The sequence below is a fragment of the Thamnophis elegans genome, chromosome 2, assembly GCF_009769535.1.
Source record: "Thamnophis elegans isolate rThaEle1 chromosome 2, rThaEle1.pri, whole genome shotgun sequence".
NCBI classification, from domain to species: Eukaryota; Metazoa; Chordata; class Lepidosauria; order Squamata; family Colubridae; genus Thamnophis; species Thamnophis elegans.
The window spans coordinates 37,335,257-37,361,055 of record NC_045542.1 but is presented as its reverse complement, the minus strand read 5'-3'; the positions used below and the strand labels follow the sequence as shown (position 1 = coordinate 37,361,055).

Below are 25,799 nucleotides of genomic sequence, written 5' to 3'. Positions count from 1 at the left end.
CCACAAAATGAAATTGTGCCCGTAGGGATGTTTAGTTTAGTAAAACTGAATATCTTCCCATCTCAAATTCTATTAACTTTATCTACATTCTGGAGATTACTAGCAAAATCCAAGTAACTAAGTATTGTGCTTGATACTTATTGGAAATAACTGATCTTTTTTCACCATTTTACTCAAATTTCTTTGAACTATTTGAACAGGAAAAATACATTTTAATTCTACCATCTATTTTATTTTTTTAAAAACCATAGTTCTCTGGACGTTATTGAATTACACCATCTCACTATGTTTTACCTCATGACTTTTATTGTTTTATCAATGTATAAAATACAAAGAAAAATAAAATCTGGTGTGTCATCAGTTGCCCATCTTTTTATCAGAAGTCCCATCTCACAATGCAATAGTGCCAAACCAAGCAAAGGCAAACTATAAGTATTACAAATATGTTTTTTTCAAAGCCAGCAGTTCTCCACAATGCAATCCCAATCTGATGTGCCATAGACTCTTAGCAACTACATAGCCCTTAATCTGGTCCTTAAATCTACTCAGAAACAATTCCAATAAAAATCAACAAGATCTATTTCAAATGTAAGGGAATTACTCGGTAGGATATTCTAAAGCCAGACCATAATGGCAGTCATGTCATTGTACAGGAGGTGTAAAGAGTATGGAACAGATGGTCCTCCAGCTGTTTTTTCTTACAACAGCCTATAACTCACTCAATCACCTCTAGCTAATTACACTGTGTGTAGGTTTTAACCAATCTCAAAGATGTATCATTCTGCATATTATGCAAATATGTTATAGTGGGTAAGCAAACTATCTGAGACAATCAGTATCAATTTTGGATAAAAAGGTTACATATACAACTTACTAAAACATTTTAAATAGGGAAATCTGTTTTAGAATATTAACAATTCCTCCTGCTTTATGCAACAGGAGGCTTGTTTGTGCAATTACTACACTTCACTTCATCAACAATATAATCAGTTTTACCACAACCTACTACCGGCTTTGCTTCCTCTCCTCCGTTTTTAAAGTTGCAAGCTAACTTATAGCATGCCAGAATGTCTTACTATCCTTTCCATTACTCCCAGAGAAAAGAGAATGACCACTAAAACATAAATAGCATAAATATGTTGTTAAACTACACTGTTGCTAAGAAAGCAACTTTGCCCAGGTCTTGATGCTCATTCACACGTACGCGGATCTTACGACACGTATATTTTTCCCAACTGGAGCTGTAACAGACTACTAACACGATTCTCCTCGTGCAAGGTCTTGAGGAATTGAATATTTTTTTAAAGGATGTTTTCACTGAGCAGCACCATTTGTGCAAGGAGGATGGCAACAGGAAAGCATAAGAGAAACATTAAGGTTCTCCTTTTGAGAGAGACTGAATCCCACTCCCCAATCCCACCCACCTCTTTCCGCAGCAGAAGCCATTCCGCAACCCTTCACGCAAAAACCGCGCCCAGCAGCCGAAACGCAGAACGCCAAAGCTTCGGCGATTTAAATCCTGCACCGCTCTCCGGACTTCTGCATGATGATTGGTCAGCCAGAAGCGGAAAAGGCGGGACTTACTTTTGGCTTTTACTCCCTTTCCCCCCTCTCTCGCCTAGTTCCGGATGGGGTAATAATGCTGTTCAGTTACGCTTATTGTTTATTTTCCGCTAACGTCGGTTTCTATGGCAACGAGGGGTGGATTATGAGCGAAGGCTTTGTTTTTTTTAAAAAAAACCAAGTTCCCGGGGTGGGTGGGGGAAGAGAAACAGAGGCCGCGCGCGCAACGTAAAGCCTCGAGCGGGAACAGGGCGCTGCTGGTCGCATTCTGTTAGGCTGTTTGTCGCGAGCGTTGGCACGCCTTGCTTCCTCCCCTCGCAACAATCTTGTGACTGGCGGTAGACTGAGATGCATGCCCAGGGTCATTCGGAGAGTTGTGGGCACCTTAGTATGCTTGACTGGTATCTAGCTTCTCCTGCAAGGATTTGAAGCTAGGTTGGCATCCAGGGGCAAAAAAATGCAAAATGCCACGCACACACATTTGCATTCTTAACCAGCTGTTTGCAAGGATTATCAATCCTTCTATTCCCCACCATCGGTCAGAGCTGAAGGACCTTGGATGAGAAGCGAAACATCGTTAAAGAAAAACCAAAAAGTCCAGTTGGTTCTTAAAAAAACATTTGCGACAACCATGACCTGGGTGACTGAGAATCTCCATCGACACACACACTCTTTCTGACCTTAAGATCTTCTGTGGAAAAAGCAACTGCAGAAGCTCCCCTTTCCACCAATTAATCTCCATGCCCCAATACAGAATATTTGTAGCTCAGGGTCCAAATGAGGGGTCCTGGGTTGTCTCTGAACTTGCTTGTTTTCTTGCAGACGTTTCATTATCCAAACAATCGAAATATCATGATCTTACCTAAGTTGGGTAATGAAATGTCTGCAAGAAAACAAGCTCACAGGAAACCAAGGACCCCACTGTGCCCCTGTTTGGATGTCAAGACAAGAAAGGGAGGCCTGGGGAAGGCACCCATCCATCAACCTAAGGTCAGAAATCAATCTGAGGTGGAGAACGTTGGAGGTGGGTTGTTTGAACTTTCAGTTTATTCCTGGAAAAAGAAATGGTCTTGCCTGAGGAGAAGTTGCAGTGCAGCAACGTTCATTTGGAGCAGGAAGCAGAAGGGGGTGATTTATTTGATTCTTATTTGCCTTGTTAGGTCCTATGATACACTTAAGCCACAGAAAGTCAAAAATGAAACTTAAAGGGAGGCTTGAATAACAATCAGCATTTAATCTTGATCAAGGTTAAAGACATGATGGTCAGCCGTTCCAAACATACCCAAGGATACGCATGGAAGAGCCACACACAAGAGAGGGAATGGTTTTCCTTTTACATTGTTAGAAATGTTATAAAACACCAAAAACATTATAAACATCAGTTAAAATCCTCAACTGTGGTCTCCCTAATTAGTCTTGTCTTAGCCTTATCTCTTCCTTGTCTCTCCCTTTGTCCTCTCAATTGATCACTTAGCTCCCTGGAAGAGATAAGGGGATTGATTATGGGTTCTAATAGGAAGCCAGGAACATATGTCTTGACAGATGTCAGATATTTTTACAGACCCTAATAATAATGTTCGTTAGTTGCAGGAAATACAGATATTTACAGCATGCAAGTATCCAATGTCTACAAATACCAGTATACAAAGGCATCATCTAGTATTCCAGTATTTTATATTCTGGCATTATTTAGTATATCCTTATTACTATTTCCCTTCAGCCTGATATCTCAATAAGACAGCTGGAGCAGGAGAACTGGCATACCTGAAGAACCTAAAGTGTAATATTAACTAAACAGAAAAACATCCAACCTATATACCAATTGTTCACCACCCACACCTGACTCCACACAAGACTTATCACAAGAACTTCATCTGATGTGATCACAAGATCTATTTACCACATAAAGCCCTTATAAATAGAAGAACACCAATACTGACATTCCCTAAATTCTGCTGAAGTTGTTACCTAGCCTGGTAACGAAACATTCGGAAACCAACCCACAAGCTTGGACAATAAACCTCCGCTCTCGCCAATTAATCTAAATAGAGCTGGAAGGGACCTTGAAGGTCTACTTCAATCACCTGTTCAAGCAGGAGATGCTCTACCATTTCAGACTGGTGGTTGTCCAGTCTTTTCTTAAAAACCTCCAGTGATGAAGCATCTACAACTTCTGAAGGTAAACTGTTCCACTGGCAACTTAACAATTGTTAATTGTTGGTTAATTGTGCAGATGGCCCTGATCATAGCCATAAATGATACATACATGTTCCATTTATTGCTACAATTGGAGACCCTCTGCATGCCAAAGAAAATCAGTGTGTGCACACAAAATACAAACAGGTTGTGTTTTGAATGCTGGAAATGATGACAAACTGTAAAAAAAACCTTTGCAATAAAACAAATTCTGGAGTGATCTTGGGGTGATTTTATGGGATGAGTTGGGCAAAGCTGGTGTAGGAACTGCCCTCCCCAGCCCCTGCCCTCATCTGCTGTATGCTAGGTTGCTACTGAAATCCCAGTTCAATCTTCTGGATGCCTTCTCTCCCTCTCTTAAGCCTTTGCTAGACAGGCAATGGCCCATGTAGCTGGTTGTTGTTTGCATGGTCTCAGAAGCAAAGAATAGAATTTCCGTGCAGCATATCCCACCAACCTGCCTTCTTTCAAATATTTGCCTTATCCTCTGTTTGGTGCCCCAGCCTGTTACTGATTTTCTTGTTTTATTCCTGATACTTACTCCAGTCAACCATTTCTGGGTGGAATAGCTGTATTCAAACTTGTTTTCTTCCATTTGTAGGCAACTCAGTGGAAACACTTTTCCTTTCAGACATAGACTATCCAAAAATCAGCTCTTCTATGTGGGAAGTATTTGGTACATGGAATGTTTTGCAAAACCCTAAGATAAACAATAGTTCACTATAATAAAAATAATTTCCTTCTTACAAGAGGATATAATGCACCATCCAAAAATGAAACAAAATCTGAAGTGTAGCATCCTGCATTTGGATCTGTTTGAATCATCAACTTTCAGGTGCCTGAAATGTAGCATTACTAAAATTTGCCCAAAGGTATGGTATGTTCAATTATGCCACATGTTGATATTAGTGAAAATACTGTAAGTAGAAATGAATAATACTGCAGTGTTTGAACACTCCAAAACATCTGAGATATACCAAACCATGCACACAATCTAGAAAAGTGACTGATGTGGTGAGATTATATCTTGTTGAGTCAAGGTTTTTTTAACTAGTGCAGCACAGTAACCACAGCACAAGAAAGTTATGGTTTTAACTGAAAGTACACATGAAAAAATAGTGGGGTGAACTCCCGTTACTTGTCCCAGCTTCTGCCAACCTAGCAGTTTGAAAACACGTAAAAAATGCAAGTAAAAAAATAGGGACCACTTTGGTGGGAAAGTAACAGTGCCACATATGTCTTTGGTGTTGTCATGCCAGTCACATAATCACGGAGAAGTCTTCAGACAGTGCTGGCTCTTCGGCTTTGAAATGGAGATGAGCACCACCCCTAGAGCTGGAAATGACTAGCACGCATGTGTGGGGGAACCTTTACATTTACCTTACAGCCATTAAACACCTTTGAGCCCCAAATCATCCATCAATCTGGATATGATGGAGTTGCATTTCATCTGGAAAATTTTTCTGTACAGGTAGTTCTTGACCATTCAAAGCACACTGAAAAGAGTGAGTTATAACTGTTTTTCACGCTTACAACTGTTGCAGCATCCCTGTGGTTATGTGATCAAAATTCAAACACTTGGCAACTGAATCAGGAAGGTTGCAGTGTCCCAGAGTCATGTGATCAACTTTTGTGATTTTTTTCTGACAAAGTCAATGGACAAGTCAGATTCACTTAACAACTATGACACTAATTTAACAATTGGAATGATTCAGTTAACAATTGTGGTAAGAAAGGTTGTAATATGGGACCAAATTCATTTAACTGTTTCCCTTAGCAACATAAATTTTGGGCTCAGTTGTGGTCGTAAGTTGAGGACTACCTGTGTTTTGCTTCTTGTAGGTGTTGAAAGTCCCACTGGAATCACTGTGAAAAGCATGAAAATCCCAGGGGTGCTGCTAATTGCTGCTTTTTGTGGTTAATACTTGCTACGGTTCGGTTTCTTCAGACTGACTGTTGTTTTCAATCTCTGTTTTTCCTGCAAAAAGTTAACAGTCTTGTGTTAACACACCTTATTTCTGATTGTCTTTTTCCTGATTTGTCACATGGGAGCAGAACAGTATGTGCTAGGATTGTTTTAATTACATTGTTGTGATGTTGTTTAGCACTAGAGTTCCCTGAAACTCTGCAGTAACTACTATTCTGTCACTGTGATGCGACTGTAATTCGTTGCTTAAGGGGAGCTATATGCTATTTTCTAATTCTTTTAGTTTTATTTAACATCTACTGTGCTGTTCCAGATCTAAAATACTATGTTTGCTTGTTTTATGTTAGGCTCAATCATCAATAAAAATCTTGCTTTTTTTTCTTTCTTAGTTTATTAAGTTTCCCTAAACAATATATTTGATAAAGTAAGCTTTTTTCTTGTGTGAATGTATTACTATTCTTGTACTATTATTTTATTGCTGATGTTAGCAACTAAATAGGTTAAGCAGAATATACAGCATATTATTAATGATCTGACTCTTTGACTATGCAGTATTATAACAATGTAATTAAATTCCTTTATATTAAATATACATATTGTTGGACTGGGCATTCAGATCTGTAGGAAGTTAGCATCCACCCCTCTCCTAGGAAAATGAAATATTTTAGGAAATATTTAGGAAATATTAAAAGGGCAGAATATTTCCCCTAAAAGGGGAGGCAGAAACTCACCCCCCCACCTTTGTCAATGGGCCATTAAGGCCTGGGCCAGTCTATTCTACATAACAAAGATCTACCTCCTTCATAACAGGAATCCCAAAGCCCTTTCAGTACATCATCACCCAGCAAAAGTCAACCAAGCAAAAGTCAACCAAGCTTGGAACTCAAGACAGCCTACAGAGTTGCTCCTGCATGAACCCATGGGAGTCTGACAACCAATCATAATACAAGCTCAAATTCAAAAGCCCAGAGAGGGTATAAAACTCAGGCACTCTCAGCATCTCTGCCCTTCAACTATTTTTTTGCACAACAGCAAGCCTGTAGAACAGACTGGATTGGAATAGTGGGACTAAAAGTCCAGTGAGCTTTCATAATTGGGAATAGAATGGAATTTGTTATCTCTCATTCCTAATTCACCCTCTGAACTATTCCCAATTCTGGTTCTCTTAAAAACATACTGGAAGAACTCTGGTAAGCAACTCCTCAGCCAGTCTGAATATTTCATTACATTAAAGGTAGCCGCTACATTTATTATACAATCAAATACTTCTTTCTTTGCAAAAACTCTCATCAGACAAATGAGTTTTTTTTTCAGCACATGTCAATTGTGTGGCTTTCCTGTAGTTTCATGTTTTACCAAATGGATATTTATGTGGTGGAATGAAAACCAGGCATACTTTTCCTGCCAAAACAGAGATTAGACATGAAAGTTTTGCTGATTTTTAGAGAGGTGGCTGTGCTTCCTGAACTCTGTTTTATTCATAGACATGCCTTACAAATACTACAACACTATGACGTTGGCATGGAACTGATTGTACAATAAAGCACAATGACCATATGGACACTTCAATAAAGTTGTATGTTAGAGCAAAGCTGGTGATAGAAACAACCATGTGGCAATCCAAGTGAGAACAAGTTCATTCATTTGTATAAGAATGCTAAGTGCATTAAATAAGCATGAAAGCAGAACTGAACATTAGATAAACATGAAAGCAGAAACTGAAATCCAGAATTTGGTGGTGGTGGGGTTGTTCCTTGCTGCTCTCTAAACTTGTTTTCTTGCAAACACTTCATTACCCAAACTAGCAACATTATCCGTGTTAGGGATTGTGGTTTTCTGTCAGTAGCTTGCCCTATCAGTGATGGTGGAGGCAGTCTTAGAGATTCTTTGGTTGGAATGTTGTCTCTGGAAATTTCTTGATTGGGATATTGATTATTTGATTCTTGATTTGATGTTAACCTTGGAGTTAATCTATGCTGATTGCTGGTGGAGAGGTGTTTGGGTCTTTTTGTTCCCTTTTTGGCTGGTTGATTGTCTCTTTTGCATAGTCTATAGATGTCGTTAATGTCTATGTTATCTATTAATGGCTAATTTGTCAGTGTGTCTGGCTTCTAGAAATTCTCTGGCATTTTTGGACTTGGCCTGGTCTAGGATGGTGACATTTTCCCAGTTGAAACTATGGTTAAATCTGTCTATATTTTGTAAAATTAAAGAATTTTCATCATCTCTTCTGACTATTAGTGTTCATGGATGTGTTCTGCCCGTCTTCTATCTGTTTGTCCTAAATTACAGGTCTTACATTGAATTTTGTAGATGACTCCTGTTTTTTCTTCTGGGGTTGCTGCGTCTTTTGGTTTCCTTAGGATGCTTTGAAGGGCTTTAGTTGGCTTGTGTGCTATGCTCATTCCATGTGGTTGTAGTAGTTTGTTGGTGGTTTCTGAGATGTACTTATGTATGGCAGTGTGACTCTTGTGTTGGTGCTTTACTGGGTTGAGCTATCAGGGACTTTTTGATAAAGTTGCGTGGAAATCCAGGATGCTCAGAGGCTTGACTCCTACAAGAGACTCAAATTTTTGCTTATATTGTTTTAAAAGACAGCCAAATTCCTAATAAACGAAACACCTTAGGGTCTGAGCAAGCGTGAGCAACTCAAGTTCTGAAATAGAGGGCACGAAGCGGAAAAACAGGCAAATGGGGGAAGGGCAAAGCTTACACAGAGCTGTAAGTGACGACATCATGAGCTGGGCTTTTCCGTTTGTTGGAGATGAAAAAGGCAATCGGCCTCGCCAGCCGACCAGCTCCTTCCACCTCACAGAAGGGCACTTGCTGAGCTCATAGGCTACAGCGCACGCGCCACTCGCCTCGTAAGTCCCGCCTCCAAGGAAAAGCGGAGAGAGCCCTTCAGCCGTTCGAACAAGAACTCAGAGCACAGAAGTGGGCGGGACCTTCAGTGACGCCAGAAGCCGGCTTCCCGACATTCGTGGCGGTGCCGGGTATATAACCGGCATCCGGCTGCTCGGCCACTCCCCATTCAATCGCCCTCGTCATCGGCTTCAATTTCGGTTGCGGACTTCTCGATCCCCGCTCTGTTAAAGGCCGCGTTCGTCGCCGTCGTCGTCAACATGCCTGGGTATTCCAGTGAGAGGGACCGCGGGTGAGCCGTTGGGGGCTCGGTTGAGTCGGCTCGGCCTCTGCCGAGGCTCAGCCATTTCTTGTGCCGGGTGGCAAGCTGGAGCGTTAAAATGGCGGCGGAGGCTTAACGCGCCGTTTTCCCCAGCGCCGCCGATGGCCGCGCGCGTGACGGGAAAAGGCGGGCGGGGGGAAAACAATCGGCGCCCGAAGCCTCTCTGGAAAGGAGAGCCGAGCGCTTCGAGAAATCCTTGGAAGCCGCGGCCGGATGCCGAGGCCTCGGAAAGTCGGAGGGGGAAGGGGCGAGGGAGAGGCGGTAGGATTTTGGGGGGGGGGGCAGATGAACGGCATTGGCGAGGAAAAAGGGACGAGAAGGAAGCGGTGCGATTAAAACCATCGTCTTTGCCGCGTTTTCGTCGAAAGCGGCTTCCTTATGTCTCACAAAAAAAATGGTCCCCGGCAGTGTTAATGGTTAGCCCCGCCATGCGGTGGCTGAGAGGAAAATCAAAATGCCGGCGGCGGCCGCTTCTGCTGCCGTCGTCGTCTTTGTTCTTCCTCTCCGCCTGCTTCTCTCTTATCCCCGCCCCGGCGTTAAAATGGACGCGCCGACGGAAAATGTGGCGTAGACGGAAAAAAAAAAGACAAAAGCGAGGAGAAGCCCCCCTGGAAACCCGCTGGACCCGAATTCCCTTTTGTGTGGGAGGGCGCAGCGCCGGCCGGCCGCCCCCTTCGTCCCCCGCCATCGCTTCTTGTTTTGCGGCGTGGCGCAGAGAGAGACAAAAGGGGAGCCAGAGGCGGGTAGCGAGGCTGATTTACTTGCGCGGAGGGGACGACGCTGCTTTTCCGACATAGCGGTCGGAGCTTTTAAAGAAACCCCTTTGGTATCCGCCGGCGCTTGCGCACAAACCTTCCCTCCCACGCCGTGCGAGAGGAGCCTTTTTACGAATCTCTTAAAGAAACAATCCTGTTGCCTGGAAAGCCAGCTTCTTGTTGAAATCGGGCAGGTTTCGTAATTCTTTCCCGCCCACTTCGGAGCCTGACGCAGAGAGGGAGTTCCAAACAATTAAGACGTTTGTTTAGAAGATAATGTGGTTTGGATTGATCCACTCCCCCACCTCCCGCTGGTTTTTCTGGTTGTGCTTAATTTTGGATTAATTTTGAGGTTTGGTGATAATAAACAGTGCAGTACCAACATTTGTTTTGTAAAAAAAAAACCAGCATGGCTTAAGCTTTTATTTATTTTTGGTAATTTGCTTTTGCAGGTTTGGTGGCCCTCGTTTTGGAGGAAGTAGAGGGGGATCTTTAGGGGGGAAGAAATTTGGAAATCCTGGAGAAAAGCTTACCAAGAAGAAATGGAATATAGATGAGCTTCCTAAATTTGAAAAAAATTTCTATCAGGAACATCCCGATGTTGCTCGGCGTGCTATGGTATGGAAACATGTCTTGTATTTTAACTTTCTCTGTAGTCTAGAAGCAGTATTGGTTTTTGTAAATGTTATCCACTGAAATGATATTTTGCTTTCTTTGCAGCAAGAGATTGAACAGTATAGAGCAAGCAAAGAAATCACTGTTAAAGGTCATAACTGTCCCAAACCAGTTATGAATTTTTATGAAGCTAATTTTCCTGGTAAGAAAATAATACTGATAATGTAGCCTGGCAGTTTTAAAATGGATTTTTGGACTGTTAATTAGAAAGTGTTTTATCTTCTAGCAAATGTTATGGAAGTAATCCAGAGACAGAACTTTACAGAACCAACTGCTATTCAGGCTCAAGGCTGGCCTGTTGCTTTGAGTGGACTAGATATGGTTGGTGTAGCACAAACTGGATCAGGGAAGACACTGTCGGTAAGTAGTTATTGCTGTTCTTGACATATCTTAAATTAATGAAACATATTAGAGAGCCGAGGTGGCGCAGTGGTTAGAGTGCAGTACTGCAGGCCACTTCAGCTGACTGTTATCTGCAGTTCAGCGGTTCTAATCTCACTGGCTCAAGGTTGACTCAGCCTTCCATCCTTCCGAGGTGGGTGAAATGAGGACCCAGACTGTGGGGGCGATATGCTGACTCTGTAAACCGCTTAGAGAGGGCTGAAAGCCCTATGAAGCGGTATATAAGTCTAACTGCTATTGCTATTGCTATATTGTTAAGAGGATTCACAATCACCCATTTTCTTTTCCTTAATAGTATTTGTTGCCAGCCATAGTACATATAAATCATCAACCATTCCTAGAGAGAGGAGATGGGCCTATTGTAAGTATTTGAACCTATGACTCTTATTTTGGGAAGGAGGGAGATGACTGTTAGTTTTGATTGTCTCTGCAATACAGTAGCATTCTTGGTATAATTAAGTTGAAATTTGGCTATTTCCTAGTGGGAAAATATAATCAGTTAATTTTTAGCATTACCTTTTAAAATCAAATTATATTTCAAGGCATCTCTTAAATGAAGTAATGTACCTTCCGGGCTGGAATCGGTGAAATAATGCAAATTATATTGATTGTAACTAAAAACCTATTGATATCAATGGGTTTGTTTGATACAACTAAGCCTTGGTTATAGTATTTAATATAACTTAATAGCAACAAGTTCAGTAATTTTGTCTTAATTTTGTATTTGTATTTCTCTCCATAGTGTCTGGTGCTGGCACCGACTCGAGAATTGGCTCAGCAAGTGCAGCAGGTGGCTGCAGAATATGGTAGAGCTTGCCGTTTAAAGTCTACTTGTATTTATGGCGGTGCTCCAAAGGGACCACAAATACGTGATCTAGAGAGAGGTATTAAAAAGGATTGTTTAGCAGATTTCTCCTAAACATGATTTAGGAAATTATAGAACTGTATCCACCACATTTATTACTTCTTTCAGGTGTGGAAATCTGCATTGCAACACCTGGTAGACTCATAGATTTTTTAGAAGCTGGCAAAACCAACCTACGGAGATGCACTTACCTTGTTCTTGATGAAGCTGATAGAATGCTTGACATGGGATTTGAACCTCAGATCCGAAAAATTGTTGAACAGATTAGAGTAAGTATCAATATTCATGCTTGATAATGTGCTGAAGGATAGGTAATTCTGCCTTGGAACATGCTTGTTTCAGATTCTGTAGGTAGCGATTGAAGTAGCTAATAGCAATAGCACTTAAGACTTATATACCACTTCACATACATTGTTAAGTGTTAATTTACTTCTAGCCTGATAGGCAGACACTGATGTGGAGTGCAACATGGCCTAAAGAAGTTAGGCAGCTTGCAGAAGACTTCTTAAAAGAATATGTACACATCAACATTGGGGCATTGGAGCTAAGTGCAAACCACAACATTCTGCAGATAGTGGACGTTTGTCATGATGTAGAGAAGGATGACAAGTAAGTAAATTTGATTGATTTTCTTCATAGTGGTGGCATAGATTGATTTTTATATGGTATACTTTTCAATTTTATTAAATTTTTAGTCAATTTTATCACTAAATACTTTCATTGTAATTAGGCTTATTCGATTGATGGAAGAAATTATGAGTGAAAAAGAAAATAAGACAATTGTGTTTGTGGAGACCAAAAGAAGATGTGATGATCTAACAAGAAAAATGAGGAGAGATGGGTAAGCAATATCTTTCTTTAAAATAATTGGAAGAAATAGGCTTTATACCTGAATTAATCTCCTTCATCTTTAATTCTCTAATACTTCTAGTCCATTCCTGTAGCCTTTCTCTAGCCTTACTGCCTGAAATTGGGTACTGGGAAAGGAGACTTAATTGGATACTGTGTCTTGCATAAAGCAGTATTGTCATACTTTCTTTAAATTATGATTCTGCCCACGCAGCAATTCATTCCTGAACAAAATGGAATATTTTTTCATGCAGGAATCCTATACATTTCTGATTGATGTGACAAATGGCACTATCAGTTGAGCTACTGGTTTGAAAAAGTGATATATGATGTTAAATATAATTACAGGTGGCCAGCAATGGGTATCCATGGTGACAAAAGTCAGCAGGAGAGAGACTGGGTTTTAAATGGTGAGTAAAAAAGATAATAAACAATAATTCTGCAAAATATTTAGTGAGAAGCAGACTAATCCTGGCTATTTCTTACAGAATTCAAACATGGGAAAGCTCCTATTCTGATTGCTACAGATGTTGCCTCCAGAGGTCTAGGTTAGTACAACTCTAGTCCTGGGTGATAGAGTTTTTTTTTAAAGAAAGTTAATTGCTTTCTTTAACCTCTGCGTTTTTCTAAGTTTTTTCACATAAAGGTGCAGTCTTTGTGGCAAGGCCTAGGCATGACTATCGGAGGACTCGAGGGGGATGGAGGTCTAGTGGAAGTGATCGTCTGGACGCTTCCAGTCCAGTAGAGAGGTGAAAGTTGATCATTGTGTGCCAGTAATCTTCAAAAGGCAAAGACTAAAACTACGGTCCCATAAACTGTTCTCTCAAACGGTAGCTTCATTCACGGTTCACTTTTGCCCGGTTATTTCTACTGTTCCATGCTTTGCATGACTTGCCATGGTGCACTGCTGTTTAGTCTGTGTGCATATTGTTTGCTGTGGTCCGTGAGTCTTTGGATTTCAGTGAGTTTGCTGAAATGTTGAAGAATAATCAAACTTCAGTGGCCTGGTATTTTTCCCCCAACCTTTGAAATGGAGAGAGCAGCTTTAAAATGTACTGAGCCTTGAACAAATTGGTGAGTACTGGCACATGAAATTTGAAAGTCCACCTCTCATTTACAAGTTGGGGTGGGAAAGCAAAGTGGCTTTTCAAACCTGGAGTTCCTCCGTCACCTATACCCTAACCGTCATGTCGAGACCTGCCAGAGAGAGAGACACTCAAGTGAACGCTGGCTTCTTGGAAGCTCTTGCCTAGACGAGACACAGTGCATGAAAACAACTTGATGACCTTTCGGGGACAGGTATGTTTTTCTTGCAGCTGCGGTTAAAAGGTCTTGGCAAGATGAGCAGTGTGGCCCTCTTTTTGAGCTTCTGGTGCGTGGCAAGACCTCATGTTTAAAGTGAGGTCCTTGGGAGCACATGAAGAGGCTACTGTGAACTTATTGGTCCTACTGCAAGAAGCGTTCAGATGTCACTTGACTTGTAGGGGCACTCTGGTAAGGATTTAGATCATGGGATAAATTGCAAAGAAGTTCAGAGGGAAAAGTACATCGATGCTCAATTTTTCTTTTTTCTTTTTTGGAATAATTAACATTATTTTCAGCAGTTACCATCTTAAGATCTGTTACTATCTAACTTGCTTTTTCATCTGACTGTTGTGGTGTGCAAAATTTTGTACATTGCTTTTGCTGCACTGCAACATTTTACAGATGTGGAAGATGTGAAATTTGTCATCAATTATGACTACCCAAACTCCTCTGAGGACTATATCCACCGAATTGGACGAACTGCCCGCAGCACCAAAACAGGCACAGCATACACATTTTTCACACCTAATAATATAAAACAAGTAAGCGACCTCATCTCTGTACTTCGTGAAGCTAATCAAGCAATCAATCCCAAATTGCTCCAGTTGATTGAAGACAGAGGCTCAGGTAATTATGACTTGCCTACCCATTGATTCTTAATTGCCTTTTAGCTTAAATATTTCAGTGCCTGAAATAGAGATTTTTGGTAATGGTGTTTGGCAAAGATACATTTTTAGTCCTTTAATTGTATTATGTAAAGATATGTTGAATCTGAGCATGTTTCTGTTGAATGGGAAGTACTATAAGCCTCCAAAAAGAGCCCCTTTGGAGGAAGAAACTTGGGAGTAGGAGAGGCTCCTGTTAATTTTCCTTTTTATTTCATTTTACAGGTCGCTCCAGAGGGGATCGACGTGACAGATACTCTGCGGGTAAAAGAGGTGGATTTGGTTTTAGAGAAAGGGAAAACTTTGAAAGAACCTATGGTGCAGTGGGCAAGAGAGACTTTGGAGCAAAAGCACAGAATGGTGGCTTTGGTGCTCAAAGTTTTGGTAACGGAACTACCTTTGGTAGCAGCTTTGGCGCAGCTGGCATGCAAGGTGGATTTAGGGCTGGCACTTCAGCCTATCAAAATGGCTACGACCAGCAGTATGGAAATAACATGGCAAACATGCACAGTGCAATGAACCAACAACAGTATGCATACCCTACAACTGGTGGTACGCCAATGATAGGTTATCCAATGCCAGCAAATTATACCCAATAACTTAGTCTATTTAAATGTCTTGTTTTTCATAATTGCTCTTTATATTGTGTGTTGAAAAAAGATAGTTATTTAATATCTTATGGAACATGCAGAAAGATCTGCAGTGCAGCAGTAACAATGGTGCACTTTTTCCGCTATTTAAGTTGAATATTCTCTACATTCCTTGAATGATTTTTAGTTTTTTGTACTAGAAAATGCAGACTGTGTTTTCACAAAGTAAATGTACAGTGATTTGAAATAACAACAACTGGAGGCATTGCATGGCCTTCCAATAAAGGTATTTCAAAACAGAATTGTCTTGGTATTTGAGTGATTATATTGATCTAACCCAAAGCTAGTTTGTTAATACTACAAAGGCCACGTATTTGATGCAGTGGCTGTGAAATTTTTGGAAACCAAAGAAAGAACTACCTGTATCTCTTTCAAGCCCTTTTGAGACCGACTTGGCAATCCTCAGATGGGGATCGATGAGCAGGAACTGATTCATTATGTCATTGGAAAATATTTCTTCTTTTCCCCAGCATTGCTTTGTGAAGCTATATGGGAAATAGACTGTTACAGGGCAAGTTGAACCTTCAACGAAAATAATTTTGGAGATTTATAACTAGGTTCCTGAATTTTGGGGAATAATTCAAAGGGATACTAAACATTATCATGAAAACTTAATACCTTTTAATAAAGGATGTCAATAGTAAAGGTTCTATTATACTAGGGGTTTTTTTGTCCCTAGACTTTAAACTGCTCTTCTCTTGCTGTATAAACCACACAGATTGCTGATATGGGCAGATTACAGCTTCAGATACTTAGGGGCCTAAAATGGTTTTGGGAATTAGATATTCTAAATACAACCATAAGGGCTGAACACTGCCAAACACATTTCTAGAGATTTTGGGCATTGGATTCAGTGTTGACTCCTGTCTATCTTAGCTAAGTCTGCAGTTTTTGGCAACATTGCCTATCTCCTAGGATTGACAAAGTGACTGGCCCAAGGCCATCCAGATGATTTTGTGTTTAAACGCGAGGCTTAGAACTCAAATATCACAGTCTACAGCCTTGATCCCTGATGGAGTTATTTTAGGATTAAATATTCAATATGTTAAGAAATAAACTTGCGTTTCATGGAAACATAAATGTTTGAGTTAATACGTTTCAACTTGCCCATAATGCGATTCTGTTGCATGCTAGAAATTTCCTCTGGCCCTGTTGAGCCACTGATTCTGTCAATCCAAATCTTAATTTGCATAGGTTTCCAGATGTTCAAGGAGATAAATGAATTCTTAAAATAATATCGGCATGGGGACAAAGAACCTAGTTATTTAAAATTGGCCTTAAGCATTCAAATAGTACTGAAGTATTTATCTTCACTGTTGAAACGTATAACCTTAAAATATGCATGTAATACTTCAGGCTTCATGAAAAACACAATGCAAAGTACAGATGTTATTTTAAGTAGAAGTGAAAACATGCTGATATACATCACACACTGATTTTTGCTAATTTTTTATTTGCAATATAGAATAGTACTGTAGTGGGTTTTTTTTTCATGGTAGTTGAGAATGACCATTGTCTTGCAACATTTTTATGTAGCCTGTTTGTAGCTGGTTCTACATGGATATAAAATGTCTATTTTGCCCTTTGCTGGGATAGGCTATCTTTTTTTCCTTGGATTTAACTGAAGATATTCTATTGCTATCCTGAATCTTAAAATAGAATACCAAATAACATCTCACAAACAGGAGAAATGTATTAATTAGCCTTCTGCAGATCCCAATTTCTGGCTGAAGTGTTTAAATCTGCAATAGTTGAGCAGCAGTAGAAAGTGCTCCACATTAGTATATCTAGGCTGTGGTTTTAATTGGTGATGGGATTTCAGATACTGCAAATTGTAATAAATACAATCATTCTAAACCATATTAAGGATTAATGGAGCAATTGAAGATGTGACATTTTTATACAGGAATCCATGAAAAGAATGGCATTTGTGACAAGCCCCCACTCCATTACGTTTTTTTATTTCAATGTTACGGAGTCAAAAACATGGCCAAATTTACTATCAATACATTTTCTTGGGTGCTGTATTTCCTGTGCATTCTGTTCTTATTGGCTGTTCTGTTCAGTTACAAATTGGAAGTAATAGTTGGGAGAGATGTGCATACGCCTACAATATAATCCAAGGTTAAAATTGGAGATGGGGGTTAAATTTGAGGGATTAAGAGTAAGGATGCTGCACTGCACTTCCATCTTTCATGTATAATCCTATATAGTGCATGTTAAATTAAGTAAAGAGGCTTCCAGTCCCTGCAGGGCTCTCATAGAAGTATGATTAGTGGTGGTTGTGAAGCAATGGTAAAATTAGAACAATTTAGGTCAACCTTCCCTAACTTGTCTTCTATAATGTTTTGGATTCTTACTCCCGCAAAGGAATGCCTGCTAACTAGAATTGAACAGTCAGCCTTAAAACCATTTGTTTAGTGACCATTCAAAGTTGCAGTGGCACTGAAAAGAGACTTATAGCTGGTTTTCACACTGCATCATTGCAACTTCTCCAAGATCACATAATTTAAAATTTTGGCAACTGGCATGTATTTATGATGGTTGCTCGGCCCCCCGGGCCATGTGATCACTATTTGTAACCTTCCCAGCTGGCAAGTCAATGGAAAACATTCGTTTAATGACTGCATGATTCACTTAACTATGGCAAAAAATATTGTACAATGGGACACATTTCACTTAACTGCCTTAATAATTTTGGGCTCGATTGAGGTCGTAAGTCGACTACCTATATTGAAATACAGCTACTAGTCGTTTTCGGAAAAACCTGTGTTAACGACTGCTGAAAATAATGCAGGTTCTAATGGTAGATTAGGATTGGTTTGAAGGCCAATCCAACATAAAATCGCCCTATGAAATACTCCTCGTTGTAGGCTTCCGCCACAAGGCTTCTGAGTCAAAACAGATCAGCATTTGTTAGCTTCCTTTAAGCGTCTTGAATTAACTGGATGATAAAGGCATGGCGAATATCACTCAAATCTCTCACTAATTTGCGTTGACGGCTTTCACCCCGCCTCCAAAAACGGAAGATTAGAGGTCGGCCAAAAACCGAAGGGGGACAAATCTCTAGCAGCCCACAGGCGGCATGGCTAGCAAGCGAAGGATGCCGGGAGTTGTAGTTCAGCATCGCCCGAAAGCCTCTGCGGTGTCGTCACTGTTACACAACGCGTGAGGAACTCCCTCCCTCCGCGAGTGCCCGTGCAAGCGGCGCATGCTCATTCCAATCAGTCACCCACCCACCCACCCACCCAGGACGTTTCCTACATGTGGCTCGGGCGATACTCCCGGTGGGGCTGCGGGTGCCTTACAAATCCCAGCCTTTCCATAGCTCGCAGCGGCGGGCGAGGCACCGGTTGCCCTGTATCCGGTAGGCGTCTCAGTTTTCTCCACAAACGCTCCCGAAAAAGGCGGGGAGAGAGGCAACCTGAAGCCCCGTGGGAGCAGCTCGACAGCCCGAAGCTGCCCGCGGGGAGCCGTGCAGCGCCGTGGCGGCTTTTCCGGGGCTCCGCCGTTCCCTCGATTACCCAGTCGCGCTCCTGCAGCAGCACCGACCATGCGGGCGAGGAGTGCGGCGAAGTAGCCCTGGCCGCCTGTCAGAGGCGGTGTTTCCTCCGAGGAGGCGGAGAAGAGGACAGGCAGACCTGGGCTTCTTACCTACGAGGGGACCACCCGGCCTTCGGGCCTCTCGGGGTGGCGCTGAAGAAGAACCTTGCCGCTCAGTGGTGGGAGGCCGTGGTGGTCTTTCGGGAGCAAGTGCTGGGCGTGGAGGGCCCGGCTCGACTCGAGCCCGCTGCTGACCAAGGACCCCTGGGGGAATCTCTGCGTCTGGTGCATCCGCGCACCGTCGGGGAGACCTTGTTGCAGGAGGCCGGATCGGATGGAGAGCAGCAGCTCGCCGCCTTGCAGAAAATGCTAGCCCGGTCTGGGATGCTCCGGGACAACCTCCTTCACGGTAGGATGTGGCTTCTGTAGGTTATTACTTCTGATAGCAATAGCATTTAGACTTATACACCGCTTTTGCAGCCCTAAGTGGTTTACAGAGTCAGCCTATTGGGCCCAACCATCTGAGTCCTCACTTTACCCACCTGGGAAGGATGGAAGGCTGAGTCAACTTTGAGCCGGTGAGAATCAAACTCTGAACTGCAGCTGGCAGTCAACAGATGTAGCCTGCAGTACTGCATTCTAACCATTGTGTTAACATGGCTCAATCGTGGGAAGAAGGCCTGAAATGCTGGCGTTCAAAGGGGAAATCAGAATTGAGATGTGGATGTGATCTGCAGTACATCACCAATAATGTCTCCGGATCAGGGATTCAGTGACAGCAGTTCTATATACTTTACTTTATTGTCATTGTACATATATACACAGTTTACACATACAACGAAATTCACATAACACCCAGAGACCAGGCCCAACACACATAACAATCCCAATATAACACAAATAAGGAAAGCTACAAAAGTGAAGTTCTTGCATCCCTGAATCTGTAAACAGGTTGCACTCTGTTGTTCAGTCATGTGTCAAAAAATGTTGGAATATGTGGCTTTGGGGCAGGAGTGTCTATAACAGTGGTTCCCAATGTGGGGGTCCACACCCCACAGGGAGGCAATTTGATTTTTAATGGGGGCAATTGGAACCTTGTTTAAATCAAGTGAATCAAGTTTAAATCAAGTCTTTTAGGCTTTCTCCAAGTAAGTAGGTGTCACTTTTTGAATAATAATAATTATATGTGGGGGAGGGATCAGGATTTTAGAGATGCTTAGGTGGGGCAGGACCAAAAAAAGGTTGGGAACCATTGGTCTATAAGGTAAAATAAGTATAATGGCAAGTGGGGATGCCTCCTGGGAGACAGGAGGAAGAGCTGCAGCCTAAGCAGGCCTATAAATGAAATCTGAATCCAAAGAGGGGTGGGGATGGAGAAAGTACCTCAAAAGCGACCCCCCCTAGTTTTGGGGAGAGTAAAAAGGAGAGACAGGAGAGATATTTTCACATTTGCAAGATTCTGTAACTATATAATAAAGGTTGTGTTAGTGGTTGGTGCTACTTGTCTGCACTGCCACAAAGTCATAAAAATGCATAAATGTGCTGCTACTTTTCCACATGAAAAGGAGGAACTTGCATTATATTATAATTATAAATGTTTTGCTATTTTGGTGTGTTTGTGGTTAATTAGTTGTTGCCTAATCCAGGACTCCTGTGTTTTTAAGATTATGTGGCTATTGGTTGGTTTAAACTTGGTTTAAACTTTCATTTAACAGTACAGAGATGGTACTGTAATTATTAATTGAAAATGCAAATTTGTTAAATGCAGATTTGTTAAATGTTGTTATGTCTGAAATTAGGTCATTATATGGTATTCAAGCATTAGAATCACGAAATTGTATGACACATTTACATCAGTGCATAGCATATTTGCATGATATGATTAACCATAGGGTTCCACCACAAAACCGCGGTAGACTAAAGCGCGCTCGACGAAAGCGCGTACATGACGTCATCACAGCGCGACGAAAACAGCACACTGTGATCGGTAAACTTAAAATTAACGCGAAAACCTTACCCTAACCCCCCCAAACCTAACCCTAAGCCTAACCCTTAACCTAACCCTATACCTAACCCTTAATCTAACGCTAAACCTAACGCTAACCCTTAACCTAACCCTAAACCTAACCCTAAACCTAACCCTTAACCTAACCCTAACCCTAACCCTTACCTTTACGTGAATCGGCTTGCTTTAAAAGCGCTTTTTAAAGCGCCCTTTTTTCTCCGCGGTCGTATTTGTCGCGCTGCTGATGACGTCACATATGGGCTTTAATCGGGCGCGCTTTAGTGGACCGCGGTTTTGACGGGTCACGAACCATAGACTATTTCTGTTCTGGATAAATGAAATTATCCTGCAATATTGTAATGCATCAACTGTTAATATTTATTCATTTATGTTGATAGGTGCTTTAGAGCATTATATTGATTGTCTGGAGTTGGTAAACCAGAGACTGCCTTTTGGAATTGCGCAAATAGGAGTATGTTTTCATCCAAATGACAAAAATCCTATGAGGTACAGTAATCCAGATTCCTAAATTCTTTTTAGTAGATATGTGCCCTTTTCTGGAAGAAAAACAACTTGCTTATTTGTTGACCTCTTCTTGGTATTCTTTAAAGAACAGGTGAAAGGACAATGGCATCCCTTGTTTGGTACAGCTCTGCCAGAACAGCTGGACAGTGGCTTGGCTATTGGTTACGTCAGCGACTCCAGTGGTGGAGAAAGGTATTTAGAGAGATCTTACCTATATTAGCTGTTAAAATTATCAAAATATTGAATGGTTCCTTTGAAAAAGCTGTTGTGAAGTTGAAAGCAGAATTGATATTCTTACACTTAATTCATGCCGCTCACTGCTTTAAATCTAATGGTCACTAAATTACTTTTCATCTGAGTAGTTCAGAAAATCAGCAACTACAAACCAAAAAATTCAATTTCTATAGATAACAGGCCAAAAGTAATTGGAATTTAAACAGAAAAATTTCAAACGATTAAAAAAAAAAACTAAAAAAAACTTTTTTACAATTACTTTGCAGGATGTTAAGATAAGTTTTTACAACTTGTTAGAATTGGGATAATTTTTTCCCATTTCAGCAAAAATTACAGTCAGTGTCTGTATAGTATGGCTCTGAGGTATACGTTGTTTCCCAACCAGATTTTTCTAATTGAATATGTACTTACTTTCCAAAGTGAAAAGCATAGACTTTTCAGTTATGTTGAAATATCTGTAGTCTTAATTTGGGTGTATCTGGGATATACTTAGTTTGTAAATCCCTGCATTTTTATATTTCTTTTTAATAGTTTGCCATAAGCCCATCTAACTTCAGCAGTGCCACTCACAATGAAGAAGGAAGAAGAGGAAACAATCTGTATTATAATTTTCCCTGGGGGAAGGAAACAATAGAAACTCTGCAGATGCTGGGAGACAATGAACTATTACAAATGTATCCAGGAAATGTATCAAGATTGTATGTAAGTTTTATTAAACTCTTTAGTGCTGTTGTTATGCTAGCACCATCACCCTTTTCCCCCTTACCATCCATTTGGTATAATAATACGAGCGATATAGGTGATCATGCTGAAATGTGGGCACATTCACTGAATGCACATTTTGATGTTTCTTCTTCAGGGTCGAGATGGGCGAAAGAATGTTGTTCCTCATGTACTCTCTGTGAACGGCAATTTGGACAGTGGAGTATTAGCGTACCTCTATGATAGCATGCAAGTATCGGAAAATGGTTTGACCAAAAAGAAAGCTCTGCAAAGACAGGTGATTCATATTCCTCAATTGAATTAAATCAATGCAAATGGAAGCTGAGTGTAAGATTCTTCCTTTGTAGTTGTATTCAGATGTGTTTAATACTGTCTTCTGTTTGAGTCTTTTGATTTGGAGAATTAAATATTCCATAGATGTAAATTTGAAAACTATAAATGTAGTTTGCTTTACTTTCAGTGGGCTGGATATGGAAACTTTCCATAAGAAAAAGGTGATTTTTGACCCTTTCCCACCTTCCTCATCTACTGTATGTGTGTTTCTCTCCCCCCACCTCCCAATAATTCTAAAGGTTGAAGACATAGAAGAAAAAAACTCTGGAAGTTGCAGAGGGACTAAGCAGGTGTCACCTTCATTTTTCCCAGCAGGGGCATTCTGAGAAAAAAGAAGCTATCTTTAAGAACCATCCTGCTTTGTAAATATTTGCAATTGTTATTTTTACATTATTTTCAAAAATGTTTTATTTCAGGTCCTTAAGCTTCATCCGTGTTTGGCACCCATCAAAGTTGCTTTGGATATGGGAAGAGGGCCAGCAGTAGAGTTGAGGCAGGTGAGCTATCACAGCAAGATTTTTAAAATAGTTTTTATGTCTCTATTTTAACAAAATCAGATGGTGTTTTTTTTAAAAAAGCACTTTCCATTTAATTATTTTGGCTAATAAAAGATAAAAGCCCTTCTCCAAGAAAAAAAAATAGCCAGAATCTACGTGGGGTGTTTCCAGGAAAATATAATGTAACAATAGGATAGATTTAATTCTACATACATTAAAGAAAACAACTTCAAGTGTATATGGCTTTTTTATACCTATTGTTGGATCAAGGATTCTGCTGTGCAGAAGAGAAATATTTCTGATTCACTAACCTGTTAACCTGCCTGGCACTGAAGCTGATATCTATGGGAGTTAGGTCTGCACTAGAAACGCTTTCGCTATGAGCATGTTCCTTAGTACTAAGTCACAGATCACAATTATCGTATTTTTCGGACTATAAGACACACCTTTTTCCCTCAAAAAAGAGGCTGAAAATCTGTGTGTGTCTTATACACTGAATACAGCATTTTTTGCCTCCTGAAACTCTGCCCCTTCACCCAAATGGCATGCATAGCTTTTAGAAGGCTTTCAAAGAGCTACTGGGGGGCTGGGGAGGGAAGAAATAAGCGAAAAATGGCCCAATTTTGCCCCCCCCCAGCAGCACCCTGTAAGCTTCCTAAGGGCTATTCATGCCCTTTTAAAACCAAAAACGGGGTCGTTTTTGCGAAAAACGGGTCGTTTTTGCGAAAAATGGGGAGGTTTGCAGAGTGCAAAAACTTTTTTTTTAAATTTTCCTCTTCAAAACTTTGCTGTGTCTTACACTCCGAAAAATATGGTATATTATATGAGTGTAGGAAAACTGGACAGAGAATCTCCATTCTGTTTTTAATCTCACTCGAGTTCACCAGGGTTATAAAGATTGTTCTGTCAATCTTCTGTACCAATTGTTATGCTGCATTTGATCACATAGGGTTTAATTTGGGGGCATCTAAAATGGAAAACAAGTAACTAAAATAAATTGAATATCATTTTTATTATTAAAAACTAACTCTAAGAAAATGGCTAGATTGCTTAGTTCAGTCCCACTCAGAACAGCTGAATATTTCTATGGATCTACTGTGATGAGCATTGAGCAGGGTGATGGGCCACATAATCTATGAGGTCATTTCCAATTTTGTGATTCTGATTTTAACAGGCAGTGTAAGATTTTGATCCATTTTGTAAAATCTTCTGATTGCTTATGGAAAACTTTTTACTCCTCTTAACATCTTGCAATATTTTTGGCTTCTTGGCTACCAGGACTCGAATAGACAATTGCTCTCTATAATTCTGTTCAGTTATTAGTTTGCATAAAACCTATATTCAATATTAGAACTGTATCATATTGTACAGATATTATATCAGAACGCCTGAATTGTAAGTCAAAGTCTAATAAAATAAGACCCTCTTGTCATGGATGGGACCTGAGAGCACCAAGCTCTTATTCCTAGCAATGGTAATAAACCTTAAGTAATTACAAAAAATAGTTTCTGGATTTTGCAAAAAATGTACAAAATTAATAATAAAATGTATTTGAAGAAATGGATCAATCTTAGCACAAGGATATTTTTTCTTTTCTCTTTCACCCAGAAAATATCATGTATTTATAATGGATAATATTTGTAGCTCAGGGTTGAAATGAGGGACCCTTAGTGTTTGCTTCTTTTCTTGCAGACGTTTCATTAGGACAATGAAACGTCTGCAAGAAAGCAGACAAGTTCAGCACCAAGGACCCCTCGTATGTATCATGTATTTAAATCTCAGTGCCAGATATAAATTTTTTATCTTTACAATTTTGTCTTTTTATTCAATGATTCAAGAAAGTGTTGTTTTTTTCAAAGGTGTGCCAAGAGTTGTTCAAAGAATTGTTACAAAATGAGATTTCTGTTTGGCCTGGCTATCTTGAAACCATGCAATCTTCTTTGGAGCAGCTCTATACAAAGTAAGGAGGAAAAAAAGGGCATAATTCAGAAATTAATGTTGAGAGCTAAATGTTAAAAAATTTACAACATTGACAAGTTGTTAATGTCAAAACAACTTTGAGTAAACCAATTAATCTTAAGATACAAAAAATAATAACTGCACTTATTTGTAAATTGAATTTAATCATATTCTTTAACATACAGTTTAGTGAGTTGACAAAATAAATAAGTAGCGTAATTGTGGTTTATTGGATAAATCACACTTGGATAAGTTCTCACTTAAACCAGATTTATACAAAATATATTATAGTTTGGAGTGAAATATAACTCCAGCTACAGTTTAGGTCTTTTGAAAATTCAGGGCTCCATTTGAAAAGCAATTCTTTGTTAAAGCAATTTAAAAGTAATTTAGAAGATTTAAATGGATCATATCTAATTCACTGGTTCCCAACCTTTGCAGCTTTGGAGCCCAGGGAGGAGGAGGAGAACCAGGCCTCATGAGCAGAAGTTGAACCTCGTGTGCATGTTGGCCTGCTGCTCATGTGCCGGGTTCTGAGTAGGCTCCAGCCCAGTAATGGATTGCAATCTGGTGGTTGGGGACCTCTGCCCTAATTTATTCCTAAAATATGTTTTCCTAATATATATGCCTGGTATTGCTGTTGCTGTATATACTTGAACCATGACTCTTTGTTCTTATTCCTGTTGATAGGTATGATGAAATGGGTGTGCTTTTCACAATCCTGATCAGTGATGCCACACTAGAGAATGGGTTGGTGCAATTGCGAACCAGAGATACCACTTTGAAAGAAACGATGCATATATCTAGATTAAAGGACTTTTTAATCAAATATATGTCTTCAGCTAAAAATACTTGATTTTTAAAAAAATAAAGGCAACTTTGAACCTTTCTTTTTGAATGATGATACTTCTTTAGGTCAGAATATGTTCAGTCAAGTATGTCTT

At 40.3% G+C, this 25,799-nt stretch overlaps 3 protein-coding genes across 5 annotated transcripts in view; 2 read left to right on the top strand and 1 right to left on the bottom strand.

The window, feature by feature from the left end:
- Window positions 1-5,307, bottom strand: part of CEP95 (centrosomal protein 95) — a 43,282-nt gene extending 37,975 nt beyond the window's left edge. Inside the window, exon 1 of one of the 2 annotated variants that reach the window (XM_032209655.1) lies at window positions 4,301-5,307. In XM_032209655.1, the coding sequence (XP_032065546.1) occupies window positions 4,301-4,313 (13 nt within the window). In that variant the 5' untranslated portion in view covers window positions 4,314-5,307. Of the gene's footprint in view, window positions 1-1,424; window positions 1,548-4,300 lie in introns of those variants that run through there. The other variant, XM_032209654.1, reaches the window with a different exon arrangement.
- A 3,373-nt stretch (window positions 5,308-8,680) lies between these two features.
- Window positions 8,681-15,275, top strand: DDX5 (DEAD-box helicase 5). Of its 2 annotated transcripts, none has more exons than XM_032209657.1 (13): window positions 8,681-8,816; window positions 10,078-10,243; window positions 10,346-10,442; window positions 10,527-10,660; window positions 10,998-11,063; window positions 11,445-11,586; window positions 11,676-11,836; window positions 12,004-12,176; window positions 12,298-12,408; window positions 12,765-12,826; window positions 12,905-12,964; window positions 14,124-14,348; window positions 14,612-14,985. In XM_032209657.1, exons 1-13 carry the CDS (start codon window positions 8,809-8,811, stop codon window positions 14,983-14,985), a joined length of 1,779 nt encoding a protein of 592 aa, XP_032065548.1. In that variant the 5' UTR covers window positions 8,681-8,808. The 2 variants fall into 2 exon arrangements, with proteins under 2 accessions (XP_032065548.1, XP_032065547.1); XM_032209656.1 differs by having other exon boundaries at window positions 8,682-8,840; window positions 14,612-15,275.
- Window positions 15,276-18,278: 3,003 nt separating this feature from the next.
- On the top strand, window positions 18,279-25,744 carry POLG2 (DNA polymerase gamma 2, accessory subunit). Its single transcript, XM_032212121.1, has 8 exons — window positions 18,279-18,988; window positions 20,983-21,091; window positions 21,196-21,301; window positions 21,875-22,045; window positions 22,203-22,343; window positions 22,816-22,896; window positions 24,756-24,856; window positions 25,546-25,744. Exons 1-8 carry the CDS (start codon window positions 18,301-18,303, stop codon window positions 25,709-25,711), a joined length of 1,563 nt encoding a protein of 520 aa, XP_032068012.1. The 5' UTR covers window positions 18,279-18,300; the 3' UTR covers window positions 25,712-25,744.
- The last annotated feature ends 55 nt before the right edge of the window (window positions 25,745-25,799 follow it).

Coding starts and splice junctions, on each gene's coding strand:
- DDX5 (XM_032209656.1), top strand. CDS start 8,809: ATGCCTGGGTATTCCAGTGAGAGGGACCGCGG. Junction 11,064..11,444: donor AGAGAGGAGATGGGCCTATT/GTAAGTATTTGA, acceptor TTCTCTCCATAG/TGTCTGGTGCTGGCACCGAC. Junction 12,827..12,904: donor GAGAGACTGGGTTTTAAATG/GTGAGTAAAAAA, acceptor TATTTCTTACAG/AATTCAAACATGGGAAAGCT.
- POLG2 (XM_032212121.1), top strand. CDS start 18,301: ATGTGGCTCGGGCGATACTCCCGGTGGGGCTGCGGGTGCCTTACAAAT. Junction 21,302..21,874: donor GACTCCAGTGGTGGAGAAAG/GTATTTAGAGAG, acceptor TCTTTTTAATAG/TTTGCCATAAGCCCATCTAA. Junction 22,046..22,202: donor GAAATGTATCAAGATTGTAT/GTAAGTTTTATT, acceptor TTTCTTCTTCAG/GGTCGAGATGGGCGAAAGAA.